Source organism: Urtica dioica, chromosome 3, assembly GCF_054948205.1.
Source record: "Urtica dioica subsp. dioica isolate 48M chromosome 3, U.dioica_male_clone48M_v1_H2, whole genome shotgun sequence".
NCBI classification, from domain to species: domain Eukaryota; kingdom Viridiplantae; phylum Streptophyta; class Magnoliopsida; order Rosales; family Urticaceae; genus Urtica; species Urtica dioica.
This window is the reverse complement of record NC_142758.1, coordinates 48,919,490-48,941,848: the sequence shown is the minus strand read 5'-3', so window position 1 is coordinate 48,941,848 and position 22,359 is coordinate 48,919,490. Positions and strand designations below refer to the sequence as shown.

Here is a 22,359-nt window from a genome sequence, read left to right as displayed (position 1 = left end):
TTTAATTGTGCGTGGATTGAAGGATAATCACAATGAAGCTTCATTAAGTGCTGAATAATCACACATCTACAAATCTATCAAACATTTTTTTTTTATTTGAGACACTGTATTGGATGGGACTAGGCACCAAAACAGCTGTTAATTATATAGTAAATAAATATACTCTAATGTTACATGATAGGCATTGGTACCAATACATGAATCCACTAACTCTGTATATTCTATTTTTTCAAAAAAAAAAAAAATGAAAATGCTATAAAAATTACTTTATCTGAGACCATTTAGTCTCTAAAATTTCAAAATATTAAATACGTGTCAGTTTATCAGCTCATTAATTTTAGGTTAGATTTTCTTTTTGAGAAAGTTCATTAAATTAGCCCTTAAAATTTAAAACGTGAAGCCCGTAATTTTCTTAACTAGTGTAGATCCAACTATTTACACCTTTTCTAGTTGATAAATATGTAATAATCATATAAAAAAAAAATTACAGGCACATTAAGCATGGCTTTTAAATAATTGAAATAAAAAATCACAAGATGTACATGCAATAATAGACATAATTAAAAATTTGAATTGAAAAAAATATAAAAACGTGAGAAGTTTAGTGGCCAATTAAGAAAAGTAAATTAAATAATGTAATATAATATAAGATGTGCAATTAAGCACAGTGGAGAGTTGTAACAAAGTTAATCAGAAGAAGACACCCCTTCTTTCCAGGTGATTACATCCCTATATCTTTCTTTGACTTTTGTTATTTTAGTTGCTATATTATTCTATTCATTAAACTTTTAGAGCCCTCTTTTAAGCGTTGGAATATTTTTTTTATCATACCACAAAGTGGTAGGCTGGTAGCATAATTGCGTTAATTTTTTTTTAATTATTTTATAATTGTTTCTAAAGTGCCGTTGATAGGCCTCAAAATTCCTCGTTTATTAAAACACACTCTAGAATAATCCCTCCTTGATTTGAAAAAGTTTGAAGTGTATCTATCTACTACAATATAAATAAACATAGAAATAAAAAAGATCAGCTCATTATAATACTGCATTAGAGACGGCTTCTATGATCTGACTTTTCTCTTCTTCATCTTTAATAACAATAATAATAATAATAATAATAATAATAATAATAATAATAATAATAAAATAACCGAGCATTTTGAGTACGCTTGTGGAGTTAATTGTGCTTATTAAAATATGACCATTAATTTTTTTACCTTTGTACTAGATGCAATGCATTCTTGTGTTGTAACACCAAAGAGTCTAGCTACTACTATAAAATGCAATACAAGCCAAACAAACAAATATATAATCAAAACACATATCTTTCTATATTCTAACTATCTTCTCTTTCTCTCTCGAAACCCTTTCAATGGCAAAGTTGACCCATAATCTTAACCCTTCAAGCGATGATCATGATCACGATCATGAAGATCGCGATTCCGCGGGATCTTCATGCACTCATGATCACGATCATCGCCGTCAAAAAAAGCTCAGGCTTTTCGGGTTTGAGCTAACGAAAGATCCTCAGAGAAACATCAACAACGAGTCCTCTTCAGCGGATCACGAGAGTGTCAACTCTTCAAACTCGTCCCTCGATGTTGTCCAAACAATAAAGAGCCCAATTACACCAAACCCTAATAATAACCCTCACGATGATCACAAGAAGCTATTCGAGTGCCAATATTGCTTCAAGGAATTCGGAAACTCTCAAGCCCTAGGAGGCCATCAAAACGCGCACAAGAAAGAGAGGATGAAGAAGAAGAGACTTCAACTCCAAGCGAGGAAAGCGAGTCTCAGCCATTATCTTATCCAACCATCTCTTCTTCAAGCCTTTTCATATAACCCTAATTCTATAGAGCCCTTGATGTTCTTCGACGACCCTTATCACGGCGATATCGACTCGTCACACCATCATCATCAGATCAGCTTCAAGAATAGCTCGTTAGATCATAATCTCGACGATCATCGTCTCGAAAACGATCCGGCTGTATCCAACGGCTGGTATTCTTTGCCGGATATTAACCACGACAGTCAACAAGACTACTCGTCAAAGTTCACGTTGACTACGCATAAGGCTTATGAAAGATCGCCAAAAGAAAAAAATTATCATAAGAGTAATAATTACAATAATGGTTCTGTCCTATTTAAGCCCTCACCTTTGCCTGCTTCCAAATTAAGCTCTTGTAAATCTTTAGATCTTCACTTAGGACTAGGGTTTTAATCCATATGATAAAATGAGTATGGTATAGTTTGTTTTTTTTTTGGGGGGTTCTTGATATAGTTATGTTTTTATTCATTATTATATAATATTCCTCTTCAATCCAAGTGGTTAATTTAAATTCTATATACATGTATATTATATGTACATGTGTCTGTTGATTGGGGATATATCTTTATTGTCTTTATCTTTATGCATGCAAAGACGTGCAAATTATGTCAAAGTAGTGGTTGGAAGAATTAATGATGAAAAGAAGAAATATATACTTGTTCTAAGATGTGGGATATAATTAGTGACTCGATTTGAAGTTATTTCAAAGCTTGATCAGGCAATGCTTGAAAATTTGACAAAATCATCATATTCATTTTTTCTTTTCTTTTAGAAACATCACATTCGTTCGTTCGTTCGTTTGTTTGTTTGTTAATGTTTATGATATTTTTATGTATACCGCAATACCGATGATTTGTAAAATAATACTTATTCATTATTTATACTGTATGGGTTAATCGTTCAAAATAAAAAATAATGAAGATATTAATGGGTTGTATCAATAAATCAATCAGTCCGTATCATTGATTTTTATTAATTTGTTATTAGAATTTAGAATTGTTTTAGTCTCTGTGATCATGAGGAGAGCATTAAAGAGAAGACTAAATCAATGACAAGTAATGAGCCTAAATAAATACGAAATATATGACATTATTTATTATTATATGCATGTATCTTTATTATGAAGCATAAATAAGTTAATTATAAAATAACTTGCTGAAAAAGGAATCTGGTCCAACAAAGTCGCTGTACTTTAATATATGTAAGATAAATGTTAGTGCAAACACCTACTAATCAGCCACATATTATATTTATTTCCGATCACTAAACCGATAAAACTTTTTTTAAACAAAGCCAGAAGGAGAGAATACGAACGTGGATTGATGAATTATTGCAAAGGATATGCCATTTGCAATATATATAACGTTATATTATTGCTTTCATTTGTTTTGATTCTCCTTCATCAACAAGTCACTTAATTCAATTTAATGTCACATACATTCATGAAAGTTATATATGTTAAAATATTGGATTAGTGTCCGTATACTTTGGCACAACAATAACAAACATTCATTGGATTTTAGCATATAAAATCTAGTAAACAATTAATTTTTGGTGTCAACATATTATTCTTCGTATCTTTAGTCGGCATATTATACTTTCCTTGCATAGTATATATGGTACGTACATGGATGACGATATTTACTTCAATTAAAAATTGAAAAGAAAAAAGAAAAGAGTGATTACCGGGAGGTGGATTTTGACTTATTCCAATGAATGTGCTATTTATTTTTTAACCTAACTCATCCATATAATAATTATATGTAGTAAGTAATATCCATAGTCTAGAAGAGTACATACCTTTTTTTCTTCTCATTCATAGGTGTAAAAAAAAAATAGAGCATGAATGAAATACCCTGGTACCCCGGTATGCTATCGGTATATTTTTGGTATCCAATAATTTTTATTTTTTATTTTTTATATATACGTTGGTATTATTCGTGGGTATTACTATTTAGATCTTATGTATAAGTATAGTATTTATTTACAAATGTACCTTAGTACATATTCTCAAATCTTCTTGCGGTGTGATTACACTACCTTCAAAACAAGTAACTTCAACTAATTTTTTCATCTCGTGGTGTTATCATTTATAATATTGTCATAAATATGAGTTAATGACGGCATAAATACTCATTGTTTTAAAGTAGTGTCACTTTAATGCTTTATCTTTTTTTTCACGGGAAAAATACTCAATGTTTGTTTTGAGTATCTCCGTTACTACCCCGGGGTTTATTTTAAAAGATATCCTATGTGGCATTGTCGAAATCAGAAACACAAAAGTTTTTAACTAAAAAAATGAATTAATTTATATATAAAATAATTAAAAGAAAACAAACTAAAAAATGTAATTTAAAAAGCCCCAAATTCATTAGGGTATCTCATTTTTTTTCCGCGTGGTTCTTTCTTCTTTTCTTCTTTCGCGATTGCTTCTCTTAAGTCGGAAATGGCTGATGAGCAGTGGTCGTCCTCATCGTCTGGGAAGAATCGCAGCGCAAGTAAGAAGATTTTTTCGTCATAGAATTGTTTTTGTGGCATTCCAGTGACGGAGAAAACGGCGTGGACGATTTCGAATCCCGGAAGGAGGTTCAGAAGTTGCTACAAGCGAAAAGTGAGTTTTTTTCTTTTGAGTTTTTGTAGAATTAAATGGAGGTTCGGTGTGGAATGAGGTTAATTATGTTAGTTTTTTTCAAAAAAAATTCAATTTTTTTTTTTCTACAGATAGACGGTGGTTGTTCGTATTTTAGTTGGGTGGATCCAGAAATTTGCGACAGATCGAAGCAAGTCATTCCCGGACTTTTGCGAAGATTGAACACTTTGGAACTCGAGAATGAAAAACTCAGGTGCGGTGCTAAAGACCGACGATGTTCGAACTGTCAAAGGATAAATTGGAGATCATTTATGGCTGCTTTTATGCTTGGATTGTTGACTATTTTGTTTGTAATATATGTGATCGTCTAATAATTAATGATTTGAAGCTGTTGTATTTTTTGTTCTGTAAGTGTACTGCTGGTGTTGTAGCAAGGTTTATGATGATAATGAATAGGTGTACTGCTGGTGTTGTACTAAACATTGTGATGATAATGAATTGGAGATTTTGTACTGAATTGTGACCATACATCTTTTGATTTTGTACAGAATTGTTTTGGTTCTCAAGTTCACTTGGATTGTGCTTCTTTACCATTTTAACATGATTGTACAGAATTGTTTTGGTTCTCGAGTTCACTTGGATTGTGCTTCTTCTGAACCTATGAATTTAAGCTTATATGAGCTTTGTTTGTTGGTTTAATCTGCATAGTCACGAGCTAAGGTTAAGATAAAGCAAATCAAACATAGTGACATGTTCTGGCTTAGGTTAAATTGAAGCAAATTAAAGCAAATCAATTTTAGGTTAAATTACATGCCTGTTTTACAATTGGATCAGGGCATGTCTTCTTTGAGTGTCTTGGCTTCTGTTTTGTAGGCCTTTCCTTGACAGTTTTGTGGCATGTTCGGGAGGAGGCTCATCGTTGCTTCTGTTTCTCTTTTTTTTAGGCTTTCCAGGGAGAGTTTGATTGGGTGGTGGGAGGATAGGGTGCAGTCCTGCTTCACGCCACTTATCCGGACCAGTCATGGGCTCAATTATCCCACTATATGCTGCCATATACACATCTCTCTTATACCAATCATCGATGAAGCACATAACATCTAATCCCGATGACCAAATACAAGTCAAGGCATGTCCACATGGTATGTCACTTAACTCAAAACCTCTACACGTACATGTCTTAGCTCGTAAGTCCACAACAAATGATTCAGTTCCACGAACAATCACTTGGAACTTACCATTACCAGCTTGTGTTGACTGACAATACCTGGCTACCCCCTTGTTCTTCTCAATGACATCCATGATACGTTTTCCAACTTCGTGCTTCCATTTTTGAACCTCTAATTTTTTTTTGGCAAAACGGCACATGAGCCAAAATCTTATCTTCTCGAGTAAGGTTACAATCGGCTTGTCTTTGGCAGACATTATTGCAGCATTGAAGCTTTCACATAAGTTGTTCAGTAGCATATCACATTTCACAATGTCTCTGAAATGTGATTTGCTCCATTCTTTGGGATCCTTCTTCGAGAGCCACTCGTACGCCTTCATCTTCTTCCTTGAGCACACCCATTTTTCTACTAAACTCTACACGGGTCATTGCTTGAGCACAAGCGCCCACAACATTTGCTTCAAAAGCAAGCCACTATGCTTCTGCTTGAAGTTAGCGTGAAGGTGCCTCACGCAAAATCTGAACTCAGCTCCCGGATAGACCTCTGCCAATGCCTTTTCCAAGCCTTTTTGTCTGTCACTCATGAACGTGAATCTGCTTGGATTCTGAATACTAAGGTCCTCACTAAGCAACTCTAGAAACCAAGTCCAACTCGATGTGTTTTCCTTCTCAACCACAACAAAAGCAACAAGAAATTGTGAATTGTTAGGGTCAATACCTATTGCTGCCAAAAGCATACCCTTGCAATACCCTTTCAAGAAGCAGCCATCCAGGCCTATGATTGGCCGGCACCCTTTATTGAACCCTTGTTTACAAGCTTCTAAACAGATGTATACCCTCTAAATACTCTTTTTTCATTAATTAGAGTTGTTTTCAGTATAGCACTTGAACCTAGCAGTTGATAATGCTCAAAGTTAGTAATGAACATATCAACTTATATTAGCATACCATAATTAGTTAGAATTGAACATTCAAAGTTAGAATTGAACCTGGGTTGGTGGATGTTAGTTGCTTGTAATAGTCTGCGAGGATGGCATATTGATCTCTCACCGACCCCTCCAACATGTCTCTAGCACATTTCTTGGCCTTGTAGAACATAGTCTTCGTCACGTTTCTCATCTTTGCAATGGCAGTCATGTCTTTGAAGCTCTGATAATCCATGTTCGGATTAAGCCGAAATTGCTCCAAAAAATGCTTCGCTAACCACGGGCTCGTCACATGCTTATTGTCGAAGACTATCCCACACTCGTGCTTGTCTATCAAAGTATTCACCCTCACAGTCTTGGTGTCTAATCCCTGAACCCGACCATACAAAAGCCATTTGCATCCATTTCCTTTAACTTAGCTCTTAGTCTATTTTGATCATTTGCCAAAAACTTGAATTCTCTATCTTCCTCTATAAACACCTCTCTCAGCACATTCCTTAAATCTTCAATAGATGGAAATTTCATTCCAAGCTTGAATTCGAAACCATCCATACCTGACCGTGGATTGTATTGTCTTCGACTCCGCCTCACGCCATCATATTCTTCTCCTTCGCTGCACAAGCTATCAAGGTCACTCCCAGACCTGAAGCCATCAGAATCTTCGCTTTCGTCAACATGTTGGTCGTTATTGCATACTTCCTCGACGACCGTACGCCAGTCCGAATCATTCACCGTGTTCTGCGTGTTCGGCATTTCCTCTTCGTCGCCATCGTTGCCGAACTCTTCCTCAGCCAACAGAAACTCGTCATCGTTCCCACTTCCATGTTCGTCTTCCATCTTTGTTCCCAAGCTCTTCTTCAAGCTCGATTTCGATGTTTCTCTTTTTAGATTTTTTTTTGCTCTGTATGTTCGTCTTCCATTCACCGCGCGTGTTCTGTTTGAACTTGGGGTTTTTAGGTTTATTTATTTATTTTTTCTTTTTTACAACATTAAACATGTTAATAAGTAATAAATACGAAATTTGAATTAAAAAATTGAGTATTAGCATAAAAATAACTGATACGTGGGATATCTGTTAAAATAAACGCCGGGGTAGTAACGGAGATACACAAACCGAACATTGAGTATTTTTCCCGTGAAAAAAAAGATAAAGCATTAAACTGACACTACTTTAAAACAATAAGCATTTATGTCGTCATTAACTCTATATATATATATATATATATATATATATATATATATATATATTTGTATATCTGGACATTGATTTCTGAGATAATATGTGACAGCTAGTTAGTTGAATTTTGATAGATCTATGATATTTTTATTTTATTGTAATCAATTTTGTAAGGCGTTTGTTAATTAATTAATTTAATCAATTACAGAAGTATGATGTCCGTGATCATATGAGTATTGCCAACTCTAGAATGTCTCTATAATGAGGTAATAAATTGATGTTCTTAAGAACATAAACTAATTAAATCTCTCCACTTTTAAGGTTAACTAGTTGTATTGAAAAGAGAGAGAGAGAGAGAGAGAGAGAGAGAGAGAGAGAGAGAGAGAGAGAGAGAGAGATAAAAAAAATCAGAAGCAGCCACGTGGCGGTAAGTTGGAAATGAGTATGTTACTTATTACCTAAGCTGAAATACCCAAAAAATTTCTTTATTATTCTAGCTTTCTAGCTTTTTTCAATCTGTTTTATTGTTTATTTATATTAAGATACCATTTTTTTTTTTCTATTAGATTTTTCTTGAAATATCATGGCAAATAATTTCCTTGCTGGTATCAATCATTCAAACATATATGGAATTAGTAAATTTTGACACACAATCAATAAATTCATCTGCCAACAGTATATCTATCTATAAACAATTTAATAATCTCTATCCGTATTTTCGATATCTTGAGAATATTTGTTGATATAATCAATTCTTTAAGATAAAAAGAGTAATGATATAAACAAATAATGAAATAACGTTTTATGCAGGGCCGTATCATTAATACTGAAATGGAATGTAAATAAAAGATATGTAAAAGAGAAAACAATGAACTCCATTAATTAAATGAATACAAATATTTCTTAATAATATAATAATTTAGTATCTTATTTTCCTAAGAGAGTCAATTATCCATCCTTTAAGCTATAGTTTATTCAATGTTTGAATTATTATAACTTGATATAGTACTGCTTTTTTGACAAATGGCTTTGAATTGGTTTTTTCTATTACATATTTTCTTAAGTATATTGAGTAGTTGGAAGGACTATGCTTAAATGGATACTTGACAAGATATGGCTGGCTGCTTTATCTTTTGCCCATAATATATTTTCTCCCAAAGATTATAAATCGCTGTCACATGTTCAATACTAGAATTATAACAATGTAATAAATAATTGAACGACCAGTTCTTTTGTTTTGATGTTCAATATAAAATGGGTCTTATAAGATAGTGATTAAAACGAAGCACATATCTAGATATATCATATATGTACAAATTAATCTGGCCTTAAGAATTGACTTACATAAGTCTTCAACAAACACTTATAATAAGCTGTTCATTTGCTTAATCTTTTAATGCCCCAAAGATACGTATTAACATGCAACATATATTTTTTTTTATATATATATATACATGTGCATGTATTTGAACGCAAATAATATATATATTTATATGTGTATATATATATATATATATATATATATATATATATATATATATATATATTATGTGTTCAACAACCTGACTTCTAGTTCTACTTTGTTTGGTCAATGCCTTAGAATCTTAAAGATCATACAAAAATAACTTAACTTCATAACCAGAACAATGAACCAATTGAAATAGTGAGAAACAATAACAAAATGATTAAGAGAAATGAAAATTAGGTTAGTAGCTCAATAGTGCATTCTCTTTTTAAAAAATAGCTAAAGTTTCATTTTATTAAGAAAATAATTCATTAAGTTGAAGTAAACTCAACTAACTGTTTTAGTTAATTTAATTTAATTCGACTTGATAAGTTATTTTTTTAATAAAATAAAATTTTGGTTAAAATCTTAAAAAAAAATTAGAAAATTCACTAGTCCCAACAATTTTTTCTTAATTTTTGTTAAGAGACTAAGTTGGTATACATGGCGCTAAATGTTAATCACCTTAACAAGAAAACTATATATACGCGTCTGCTTTAATAATTGATTGACGATTAATCCTGCATAATGTGTCGTAAAAGCAACTTGTTTCTACTTGTTCCGTTTGATCCGGTTTTGTGTATAATTTAAGTAGTTTTATTTAAAGTTTGGTTTGACTGATGGGTTTCTTGTTATAAACCCCCTGTAGATGTGGTAAAACTAGAAGAATAATATTTGTAAGTGCAAATTTCTATAATTATGGATGTTTTCTATCTCTAATAAAATATTTTCAAATTAGTAATTGTTATTTGAGATTATTTTTCTTTATAAATGAAACTCTAAACACTCATTAAACTTAAAAAGAGCTAAAAAAAACAAATGCTATAAAAATTTGATAAGCATCAAGAAAAATGATCGTTAACAAATTTAAAAAAATATATATAATTTTTGCTAACACATATTAAAAAGACAGATTAAAATAAAGATCACCTTATTTATAAGAAAATATAACGACAAGAGTTAGGACAAAATGGTGCTAATGTTGCTCCGATAGTATTATAAAATAATACTAAGTAATCTCCAATCCATTACATACAAGGATGGTTACACTAGTACTTACACTATATGACATCCTTGTAATCTCCGAAACTTTTAGGATTTGATCATTGCTGTAAAGAGAAGAGAGTGAATCAAATGATGTTTGGAATGTTAAAGCAAAAGGAAACAAATATTCTGACTTACCATTTTTTAAAATGGGATTCAAGGACTTCTCTACCTAGAGTCTAAACATCTGTCCAAAAAAATAAAATAAATAAAAATACAATTACAAGTTTTAGTTATCTACTTGTTGGTTTTGTTCTTTCCGGCTCGAAAGTTACAAGGGTATGATCACTCTTCTCTACCAATCTTTACATGTCTTTCTTAGCAGTTTTCAGTCAAACGGTTTTTATTTCCGTAATAAAATAAAATTAAAAAAAAAATAAAATATCCACCATACTAGGTCCTTGTTGGTCGTTGATTCCACAAAATATGAATTATAGCTCGTCAATGTACGTATTTGTTCCGGCCAGCATAGTCATGTATACACACAATAAGAAATCAGTGATACATAGAAAAAATAAATAAATAATATTAAAAATTCATGCCTTTTGTATCAGTGATACTTTAGTGTTTTTTTTTTTTTTTTTGAAAAATTCTTCACGCCCCGAATCGGTGCGACGTGAAGGGAAAAGAGTACCTCATTACTTCGATTAACCCTTGGCTTCTGCCATAAGACACGAACTCGGAAACTTGGGATGATCGAGCCCATTTACGTAACTCACGAGTCGTTACATTCAAGTTCTGACGGGTCCAACAAAAAATCACATTGACAAAGCTTCTACAGGTATCTATTAGAGCAGGAAAAAGAGAGAACACACTAGGAAAAGGAGAGTCAGTCCTTTCCAAATCCTAATAACCGAGCCCTGAGTGTCGCGAGCGAGAATTCCTGCAATAGATCTCCAATAATGTTGACAACCGGGAAGTTGAACCACATCGATCCAACGGTGAGAATAAAGGAAAAAGTGGGAGTGCTTGCTTGTGCACAAAGTAAGGTCGTTGGAGAGTAGTGGCACATGAATGTAAGGCCGTCAGCGAAACCTTTGTCTCAACTACTTTCCCTCCAGCCCCACAAGGCCTCTAAAAAGGTGACAACGATGATCCCCGGTAATTCCACGAGTCTAAATTTTAAGCTTCCAAATCTCCCTCCAATCGTGCTTAGGATCAAAGGAATCATCCGTCGAGCGGCATATTTGACGGTCAAGGTTTCAACCTCCGATTCCTTCCATAAGCACTTGTCTCTCAGAACCCGAGTCTCATTCCAAATACCGACTTCTTCTTCTCTCTAGCGGAGAGAGAGAGAGAGAGAGAGAGAGAGAGAGAGAGAGAGAGAGACCTGATTTTTTGGTTGAGGACGGGTCGGGATGGTGGCGGAGAGCGGAGAGCGGAGTTTGGTGGAGGCTAAGCTGTAGAGAGAAAACACGACCCACATATATATATTTTGCATCTTTAATTTTGTTTTGTAAAAAAATTGTGTGCCCCTGAAGTTAACTTCTGGCTCCGCCATGAAAGCGCAAAAAAAATAATTTTTTCGATTAAAATATTTTATAGGATGTTAATCTATTATTAACCGGCTAGTTTTAGTATATTGGGTGTCGAAAGTCTTAACGAACGAGCATGTGTATCGAGAGGAGAACATGGTCGCTGATTCGCTTAGTAAGCTTGGTTTTTCTTTGGATTATTTTACTATTTTTAATTCTGATAGTTTACTGACTCATATTCGATATGTGATTGTAAAATATGGCACAAGATAAAGATATCATAAAAATTAGGCAAATTAAGCCACTAGCCCAATGACCCACCATCATTTTAAAAAATAGTCAAAGTTTCATTTTATTAAGAAATAGCCCACCAGGCCTAAGTAAATTAATAAATGGGTAAATTAGCAAAATAGCCAAATCAAACCTTTAACATTGCTAAATAGCCAAGGTTTTGTAAATACTAAGTAAATAGCCACTCGGATGACGTGGACGAATCGGATTTTTTTTCAATTCCAGTTTGTGTCCTTTTATCTTTTGAATCCGAAATTTTTTGAATTTTGAATTTTTTTTCCTGAATTTCAGAGTGATTAAAATTGGGTAGTTAATTTCGGATCTTTATTTTTAGCAACTGAATAATTACGTGGGGTATTTATTCCTTATTTTGTTTCCATATATATATCTGGCGTTATTAATTTCTTTTTTCTTTAATCCGATTCTTTGTGTAATCATCTGTAAATAGTTGTAAATTATAGTGTAATCATCCGTAAATAGTTGTAAATTATAGTGTAATCAGTTGTAAATAATAGTATAAATAGTTATCACAATAATTAAAGTGGCAGTTTTTTTTATTTTTAGGTTGAATATTGATATATTACGTATTTTAAGCAGTTAAGACATTCAAATCTTTTTATTTTAGGCAGTTTAGTTTTAAATTTGAATTATCCAGTCAATCTAAATAATAATTCCCTATTAATTAGTATTTAGTTATGAGATCACATGTATTTAGTCTTTAATGGTGTAGAATATCTGATCAAATATGAGTATATTACGTGTACTAGACATATAAGCTATTTAAATGAGTGTACTGTAAATGAGTGTTAATATATACAACTTTCAGTAAATACTTTGCACATAACACAAAATTTATACCATTTTGAAGTAAATAACCGTATACTATAGTCAACAATATATAAATTTGCAGTAAAAACTGTGTAAATACAATGTCACATTAAATACAGCAACACGAATATACAGAACTATAAATCGTAGGGGGCACAAAATTTGTTAATTAATATGTCTCTACATCTACTTAGGTGTCCCGTAATTTTGATCGGTATTTTCTCTGACCGACTTTCCTCGCCATATTATCATTCTGTGTACACAAGAAAATGAAGATTGTGTAAATATTTGTAAACAACTCATTTCCAGACTATTTGCTAGAATCATGTAAATAGATGTAAATAACATTGTAAATCTCATGTAAATATAATGTAGTCAACGTACAAAAATGGTCGCTTCACAAAATGATAAAACTTGAAAAATGGGTCCGATTTACACAAATTTGTGGGTATTCAATAATCGAATCAACAAATTTTTGTTTTTTTGGGTAAATCTCTTTCAAAATAAAGTAAATACTAATCTATATATGCGTACCTGTATGTATATTCGGTATAACCATACACGACAAGATTTACACATCTAGCCATTTAAAATCGAACCCCCAAATCTTGTATGCAAATTCCTAGGGTTTAAGGCAAAAAACTAGGATTAAAATAAGCAATACACGAACATTAACTATTGACCCTTTATCCCAGAGGAAGAAGAACAAGAAAAAATTCATGTTATTCAATAACCGATCCAAAACACCATGTTTTCTCTTTTATTTTTGTGTAAATCTTTGACGAAAAATAGTAAATACGAGTTAAAAAAGCAAGAACCTCTACACATGCATACCAGATTTAGATTCAGCAGCCAGATTTCTCGTCGGGGAAGAAGAAAAGATTTTCGTCGGGGAAGAGAGTAGCGTTTTTGGAAAAAATTTGGGAGAGCTTTTTTTTTATGACCGAGAGAAATGCAATGAAGGTGAGCGGTTTTCAAATAAATGTGTTTAATGACCTTGATTCTCGGAAATCCTGATTTCCTTTGATTTTTTTTTTTTTTTTTATATTCAGCAGTAATGACGATTGGGCGGGAAGCAATATGGGCATTTTCGTAAACTTTGACGTGCAATTAAATACAACTGGCTATTTACTTAATATTTACAAAACCTTGGCTATTTAACAATTTCTAAGGTTTGAGTTGGCTATTTTGCTAAATAATTGTTAATTAATTGGCATGTTAATTTAATTTACTTCGAAAAATAGTCCACCGGGCCAAAATAAATTAATTAGCATGGTTAGGTTAATTAATTTACTTCGGCGTAATGAGCTATTTTTTTTAACAAAATAAAAGTTTGGCTAAATCCTTAAAACAGATAGAGAATGAGTTAGTTGCAAACACTTGTAAAAAGCTTGTGTAAACTATATTCTTTACATTCTTTCTTCTTCTCTTTATTTTGTTTATTTGATACGTAATATACATGTAACTACAGTTTTCTTCCGCACAAGTGAGAGACTTATTAATAAAATTTTGTGGTACCGCCCACGTTTAAAAAATAATTTAAATGGCTAAATATCCGTAAATAATGATGCGACCTAATACGAAGGTGGCTATTTATATAATATTTACGTCTGTAAATACATGAAAATGGCTATTCACCTAAGATTTATCATCAAACACTGACTATTTCGCAATATCAAACGTTTAAATTGACTATTTTCCTAATGAACCCATATTCAGTTAAAATCAATTAGAACCGTTAAAAAAAATATAGGATGTTCATCTATTATTAAGCGGCTAGTTTTAATCGGTTTAAAATCAATTAGAACCATTAAAAAAAATAATCGATCCGAAGAATGCTGGTTAAAAGTCGCTTCTTTACACAACTAATTATTTTATCATGTTAATGTATTTTAATTGTTTTATAATTTATTAAATTTGATATTAATTATCCTTAAAATAGTATTAGTTTCCGTCTAGTAGAGTTACAGAATATAGTAAAATTAGCATAAATATAAAGAATATAAAATTTACACAAGTTAGCCAATGAGGTCTCTTGCTATATTACTGACATTGAAAACATTAAGGTATTATTTCTGTACGCATCTTTTTCTTTTTTGCATCAGTATTTATTTTGTGCGCTTAAAAATAAAAATAAAAAAGTGATATGGAATTACTCAAAAAGAAAATAAACAAATTGATGGCATAATTCGTGGGGTTTTTTATTTTTATTTTAATAAGTCGGAGTTGTCGCTGAAGGAAATATTTATGCGGTTATAAAAGGCCTCCTATTCTTCTTCTTCTTTCTTTCATATTCCCAGCCTCTCATAAGTCTCACAAGTCACAGCCTGATTATAGTGATTTCCTTAGATCTCGACCTTCTTCCTATCCTCACGCCGTCAAAGCTCCGTTAACCTCCTCCGTTAACCGCCGTGCCTCATTCGTCGTAAAAGTCCACCGCCAACGTCTACACACTCTATCCAATAACATAAAAGCAATGAAAGGTACGAATATTGTTCTTATAGTGATTACTATATATGGGGTGAGAATGAAATAATTCGTACGTGACAATGAACTTCAAGAAATATTATGGACGACTATTTTGTTTACAATCAGAAAAAAGTTGGAACTTCAGATATCAACTTCAGGATATAGCTTAGGAGACTAGAAACTAAATTTTGGAGCGTGACAAAATTATTGTTGAACATTTTTTTGGAGAATGAAAATCAGAGAATAATATGCTAATATATTTAGTTTTGCAGTGTACTAATATCAACTTTTTTTTTTCTTTCTTTTCAGATTGGGCGGAGTGTCCGGATGATATGTTGGCTATTATTTTTGAGAAATCAAAGTCGTCAATCGATTTTTTGGGACTTCGGTTAGTTTGTAGCTCGTGGCGCAAGATTATTATGGATCGCAAGATAAGAGCTTCATCAGAGCATCGAATTCCTATGTTGATGGTCCCAGGCAAAAAAAAGAGCGTTTGGAAACTCTACCATCCAACTCAAAACAAGTATTTGGAGAATCTCAGTCTCAAAATCCCCAGCGTCGACGTGTCTTTTAGCGGCTCCTCGGCGGGGTGGTTAGCGGCGGTGAACGATGACTTCACGATCACACTCCACAAACCCTCTTTTGGGGTCGGCGTTGTCGGTCGTAACCAAACCATTTGCCTTCCCTCTTTATTCCCTCCTGATATGACCTACGTAGATGATCTCGACCACAGTAAGCGTAGACTGTACGTACTTTTAGAACGGGAATATCACGTCAAAAAGATCCTCGTAACAGCCGATCCGGTGTCGAATCCGGAGAAGTGTGTCGTCTTAGCGATATTCGGAAGGACACAACATGGACCACAATAGAGTTGGAAGAAGATCTCGCCCCATTCCATGATGTCGTGCAATACAAGAATCACATTTACGGTGTAAATGTGTTCAACAAGTTGGTGTGCTTCGATATTCCCGAGGCGGGTCCGGTCACCACCATCAATGTCCTCACGCCTAGATTGGATTCTGAACCGTGCATGGTTCAAAGGTATCTCGTGAAAACTCCGGAAGGAGATCTTTTGCAAGTTGCAAGGCAAAAGGCTTATGAGGATTATTGTTGGACGATTAGGTTTAAAGTTATGAGATTAGATGCGGGTGAGTGTAGTTGGACGAAAGTGAAGTGTCTTGGTGAGGTGGCTTTATTCTTGGGGGACAATGCTTCCATTGCCGTTAGGGCTTCTGACTTTTATGGTTGTCAATCGGATTCTATCTACTTCAACCAAGATAAAGACCCAACGGGCATGATTCATCACTTCGGAGATTTTGGCATTTACGAAGTTGGAAAAAAGAGGTTCAGCTCGCATTTTAACAACAATTGGTCTACTCTAGATAGAATGCCCAAGAGACCACTTTGGATTTTACCCTTAAATGTACACTAGCATATTCCGTTTTTGTGTTTTTTTTTTTTTTCTTCTTTTCATTTTAACCGTAAATTAGTTTCATAGTTAAGCCGTATACTAGTATCTAACTTTAGTGATCAGACATTAAGAAATACCTATTTTTTTTGTTTGTTTTTTCTTTTAGTGCAATAAGGAAATATAATAAATAGAAGTATTTTTTCGGTATTCGGCATCTCAGTAAATTTATGATAGATAAGTTGAAGACAATGAAACCAGAGAAAAGAAGGAAATAGGAAGGTCTAGTTTCTCATTACTGAATCAAACGTATTTTTTACAATAATTAAGCTAACAACAACTACTAAATACTCGGAAATAAACTAATAACAAACTAGGAGGATAATAGCTTACATCACACGTAACAACCTCCTAGACTTTAGGAAAAAAGCATAACTAATATCTAAAGACTAGCTAACAACTTCAGATGCACGTTAATCAATTAACTAACTTCAACACTCCCCTTCAAGCTAAACTATACACGTTTAATAAGTTTAGCTTGCAACACAAGTCACTGAACAAGGGTGAAGGAAGAGCCTTTGCCATTATGTCAGCAATTTGTTGGCAAAGAAGGAATGTGATGCAGGTTGATATCCTCATTGTCAATCTTCTCACTGATGAAGTGCTTGTCAATCTCGATGTGCTTGGTGCGATCATGGTGAACAGGGTTCTTCACTATGCTAATGGCGGCTTCATTATCACAGTGAAGAAGAACCTATTGTTCATAGGGAATCTTCAGGCTGTTGAGTAGTCGTCTGAGCCAAATTCCTTCACAAATCCCTTGAGCAAGTGATCTGTACTCGGCTTCGGCACTGTTACGTGAGACACTAACTGCTTCTTACTCCTCCAGGTCACCAAGTTGCCATAAACAAATGTGCAATAACATGATGTAGATATTCTATCAGTCTGAGAACCACCATAGTCAGCATCAGTGTATACTTCAATACTTTGAATGGGACTATTCTCGAAGAACAACCCTTTTTCTGGAGTTCCTTTGAGGTATCGAAGAATTCTGAACACTGCTTCCATGTGAAGCTCCTTGAGATTACTCATGAACCGGCTCACCAAGCTGACAGCAAACCCAATGTTTGGTCTAGTGTTTGCCAGATAGATCAGCTTTTCTACCAAACGTTGATATCTTCCTCGATCCACTGCCATCAAGCTTGAGCTTTGACTCCATAGGAGTATCAGACGGTTTACAGCCAATCATTCCAGTTTCCTTGAGAAGATCAAGGGTGTCTTTTCTTTGAGACACACAAATACCCTTTTTAGATTTGAGTACTTCCATACCTAAGAAGTATTTTAGTTTACCCAAATCCTTAACTTCAAACTCTGTGGCAAGTATGTGTTTGAGGTTGACAAATTCTTCCTCATGAACACCTGTGATTACAATGTCATCAACATAGACACTCAGAATTGTAATTTTACCACCGGTACCATGTTTAGAGAAGAGAGAATGATCAGCTTCACTTTGAGAGTATCCGACTTTCTTCAATACCAAGGAAAATCTGCTAAACCAAGCTCTAGGACTTTGCTTGAGTCCATATAGACTTTTCTTCAACTTGCAGACTTTTGCTTGAGAATGTTGATTCTCAAAACTAGGTGGAATGTCCATGTAGACTTCTTCTCTTAGCTCACCATTTAGGAAGACATTCTTGATGTCTAACTGATGCAATGGCCAATCAAGATTTGCTGCTAGAGAGAGTAAGACTCGAATAGTATTTTACTTATCCACGGGAGCAAATATCTCTTGGTAATCAATACCATAAGTTTGAGCAAAACCTCTAGCAACTAACCTTGCCTTGAACCTCTCGATGGATCCATCAGAATTGTACTTGATAGTGAACAACCAACGACAACCCACAGTCATTTTTCCAGGTGGCAGCGTAATGATATCCCATGTGTCATTCTTCTTTAGGGCTTTGATTTCTTCATAGGTGGCTTGCTTCCATTCTGGCTTTGCTAGAGCTTCTTGTATTGAGGAGGGAATCTGAGTGAGGAAGGCTTTGCAGCTTGCTGAAAGATGGCCATAGTAAAAAAAATCCTCTATCTGATATGGTGTGTGAGCTCTAGCATATTTTCTCAAGGCAATAGGTAAGTCCTCATCATGTAAAGAAGAATCTGAGCTAGTTTTACCTGGATCATGTTTGTCAGCTGGCAAGGGACTCGGATCCAATGATTGGTTGGCTTCAGGCTCAGCTGGTGATGACTTTGTGAGGTGGTTGTTGGATTTTGTGATGTGGAATCTGTTTGGACAGGCTCAATGTGAATTTGTTGAGGCACAATTGAAGAGTGAGTACCTTTATCCTGAGATTCTATGAATTTTTCCCCCTGAATCGAAGTGTAGAAAGGATAGTTTTCTAGGAAGGTAATGTCCATGGTGTGAAAATATTTTCTGAGAGATGGTGAATAGCATTTGTACCCCTTTTTTGATGGTGAATAGCCTAGGAAAATGCATTTCAGGGACCTAGGATCTAGTTTGTTATGATCATAAAGATGAATAAAGGCTGAGCATCCAAACAGTTTATGTGTGATTGTTGAAAGGAGTTTAGAATTCGGAAAGCTCTCAAGCAATTTCTAGCAAGGAGTTGAGAATTTTAGGACTCTTGAGGGCATTCTATTTATGAAATAAGCTGCGGTTAGAATTGCCTCTCCCTAGTATTGTTTAGGCACATTAGTAGTGAACATGAGTGATCTAGCTACTTCTAATAAATGCCTATTTTTTCTCTCTGAAATTCCATTTTGTTGAGAAGTTTTAACACATGAGCTGGTGTGTATAATACCATTTGAGAGGAAAAACTCACTTAGGATTGAGTTGAAAAATTATGTGCCATTATCTGAATGAAAGATCTGAATTTTTGTGCTAAATTGTGTATAGATCATCTGGTGAAATTTTTTGATGAGACTAGGAGTTTCATATTTATTTTTCATTAGATAAACCCATGTGAGCCTAGTGTGATCATCAATGAGAAGCAAAAACCATTTTGCACCAAAAATTCTAGAAATCTTAGAGGGTCCCCAAATAACCGAGCCCTGAGTGTCGCGAGCGAGAATTCCTGCAATAGATCTCTCCAATGTTGACAACCGGGAAGTTGAACCACATTGATCCAACGGTGAGAATAAAGGAAAAAGTGGGAGTGCTTGCTTGTGCACAAAGTAAGGTCGTTGGAGAGTAGTGGCACATGAATATGTAAGGTCGTCAGCGAAACCTTTGTCTCTCAACTACTTCCCTCAAGCCCCACAAGGCCTCTGAAAAGGTGACAACGATGATCCCCGATAATTCCACGAGTCTGAATTTTAAGCTTCCAAATCTCCCTCCAATCATGCTTATGATCAAAGGAATCATCCGTCGAGCGGCATATTTGATGGTCAAGGTTTCAACCTCCGATTCCTTCCATAAGCACTTGTCTCTCAGAACCCGAGTCTCATTCCAAATACTGACTTCTTATTCTCTCTAGCGGAGCAGAGAGAGAGAGAGAGAGAGAGAGAGAGAGAGAGACCTGATTTTGTTGTTGAGGATGGGTCGGGATGGTGGTGGAGAGCGGAGTTTGGTCGAGGCTAAGGTGTAGAGAGAAAACCCGAACCCATATATATATTTTGCATGTTTAATTTTGTTTTGTGAAAAAAATGTGTGCTCCCTGAAGTTAACTTCTGGCTCCGCCATGAAAGCGCAAAAAATAATAATATTTTCGATTAAAATATTTTATAGGATGTTAATCTATTATTAACCGGCTAATTTTAGTATATTGGGTGTCGTAAACCTTAACGAACGAGCATGTGTATCGAGAGGAGAACATGGTCGTTGACTCGCTTAGTAAGCTTGGTTTTTCTTTGGATTGTTTTACTTTTTTTAATTCTGATAGTTTACCGACTCATATTCGATATGTGATTGTAAAATATGACACGAGATAAAGATATCATAAAAAATAGGCAAATTAAGCCACTAGCCCAATAACCCACTATCATTTTAAAAAATAGTTAAAGTTTCATTTTATTAAGAAATAGCCCACCAGGCCTAAGTAAATTAATTAATTGGCATGTTAATTTAATTTACTTCGAAAAATAGTCTACCATGCCAAAAGAATTTAATTAACATGGTTAGGTTAATTAATTTACTTCGGCATAATTAATTTACTTTGACTAAATAGCCGTAAATAATGATGTGACATAATACGGATGTGGTTATTTATCTAATATTTACGTCTGTAAATACATAAAAATGACTGTTTACCTAAGATTTACCAAACATTGACTATTTAGCAATATCAAACATTTAAATTGGCTATTTTCCTAATGATCCCATCTATATTCAGTCAAAATCAATTAGAATCGTTAAAAAAAATATAGGATGTTAATCTATTATTAAGCGGCTAGTTTTAATCGGTTTAAAATCAATTAGAACCATTAAAAAAAATAATCGATCCGAAGAATACTGGTTAAAAGTCGCTTCTTTACACAACTAATAATTATTTTATCATGTAATGTATTTTAATTGTTTTATAATTTAAATTTGATATTAAGAATCCTTAAAATAGTATTAGTTTCCGTCTAGTAGAGTTACAGAATAGAGTCAAAATTAGCATTAATATAAAGAATATAAAATTTACACAAGTTAGCAAATGAGGTCTCTTGCAATATTACTGACATTGAAAACATTAAGGTATTATTCTGTACGCATCTTTTTCTTTTTTTTGCATCAGTATTTATTTTTTGTGCTTAAAAAAAAAAAAGTGATATGGAATTACTCAAAAAGAAAATAAACAAATTGATCGCGTAATTCGTGGGGTTTTTTATTTTTATTTTAATAAGTCGGAGTTGTCGCTGAAGGAAATATTTATGCGGTTATAAAAGGCCTCCTATTCTTCTTCTTCTTTCTTTCATATTCCCAGCCTCTCATAAGTCTCACAAGTCACAGCCTGATTATAGTGATTTCCTTAGATCTCGACCTTCTTCCTATCCTCACGCCGTCAAAGCTCCGTTAACCTCCTCCGTTAACCGCCGTGCCTCATTCGTCGTAAAAGTCCACCGCCAACGTCTACACACTCTATCCAATAACATAAAAGCAATGAAAGGTACGAATATTGTTCTTATAGTGATTACTATATATGGGGTGAGAATGAAATAATTCGTACGTGACAATGAACTTCAAGAAATATTATGGACGACTATTTTGTTTACAATTAGAAAAAAGTTGGAACTTCAGATATCAACTTCAGGATATAGCTTAGGAGACTAGGAACAAATTTTGGAGCATGATAAAATTATTGTTGGAACATTATTTTAGAGAATGAAAATCAGAGTATAATATGCGATGTATATAGTTTTGCAGTGTACTAATATCAACTTCAGGATATAGCTTAGGAGACCAGAAACTAAATTTTGGAGCATGACAAAATTATTGTTGAACATTATATTGGAGAATGAAAATCAGATAATAATATATGCGATGTATATATAGTTTTGCAGTGTACTAATTAATATCAATTTTTTTTTTTCTTTTCAGATTGGGCGGAGTGTCCGGATGATATGTTAGCTATTATTTTTGAGAAATCAAAGTCTTCAATCGATTTTTCGGGTTTTCGGTTAGTTTGTAGCTCGTGGCGCAAGGTTATT

General features: G+C 33.8%; 2 protein-coding genes across 2 annotated transcripts; both read left to right on the top strand.

Annotated features, from left to right (window-relative positions):
- Positions 1-1,285: 1,285 nt before the first annotated feature.
- Positions 1,286-2,346, top strand: LOC149403420 (uncharacterized). The gene has a single exon (XM_089609698.1). The coding sequence runs from the start codon at positions 1,372-1,374 to the stop codon at positions 2,221-2,223; it is 852 nt and encodes a 283-aa protein (XP_089465824.1). The 5' UTR covers positions 1,286-1,371; the 3' UTR covers positions 2,224-2,346.
- A 12,960-nt stretch (positions 2,347-15,306) lies between these two features.
- On the top strand, positions 15,307-17,497 carry LOC149403419 (uncharacterized). Its single transcript, XM_089608693.1, has 5 exons — positions 15,307-15,313; positions 15,609-16,126; positions 16,249-16,340; positions 16,458-16,643; positions 17,245-17,497. Exons 1-5 carry the CDS (start codon positions 15,307-15,309, stop codon positions 17,495-17,497), a joined length of 1,056 nt encoding a protein of 351 aa, XP_089464819.1.
- Positions 17,498-22,359: the final 4,862 nt, after the last annotated feature.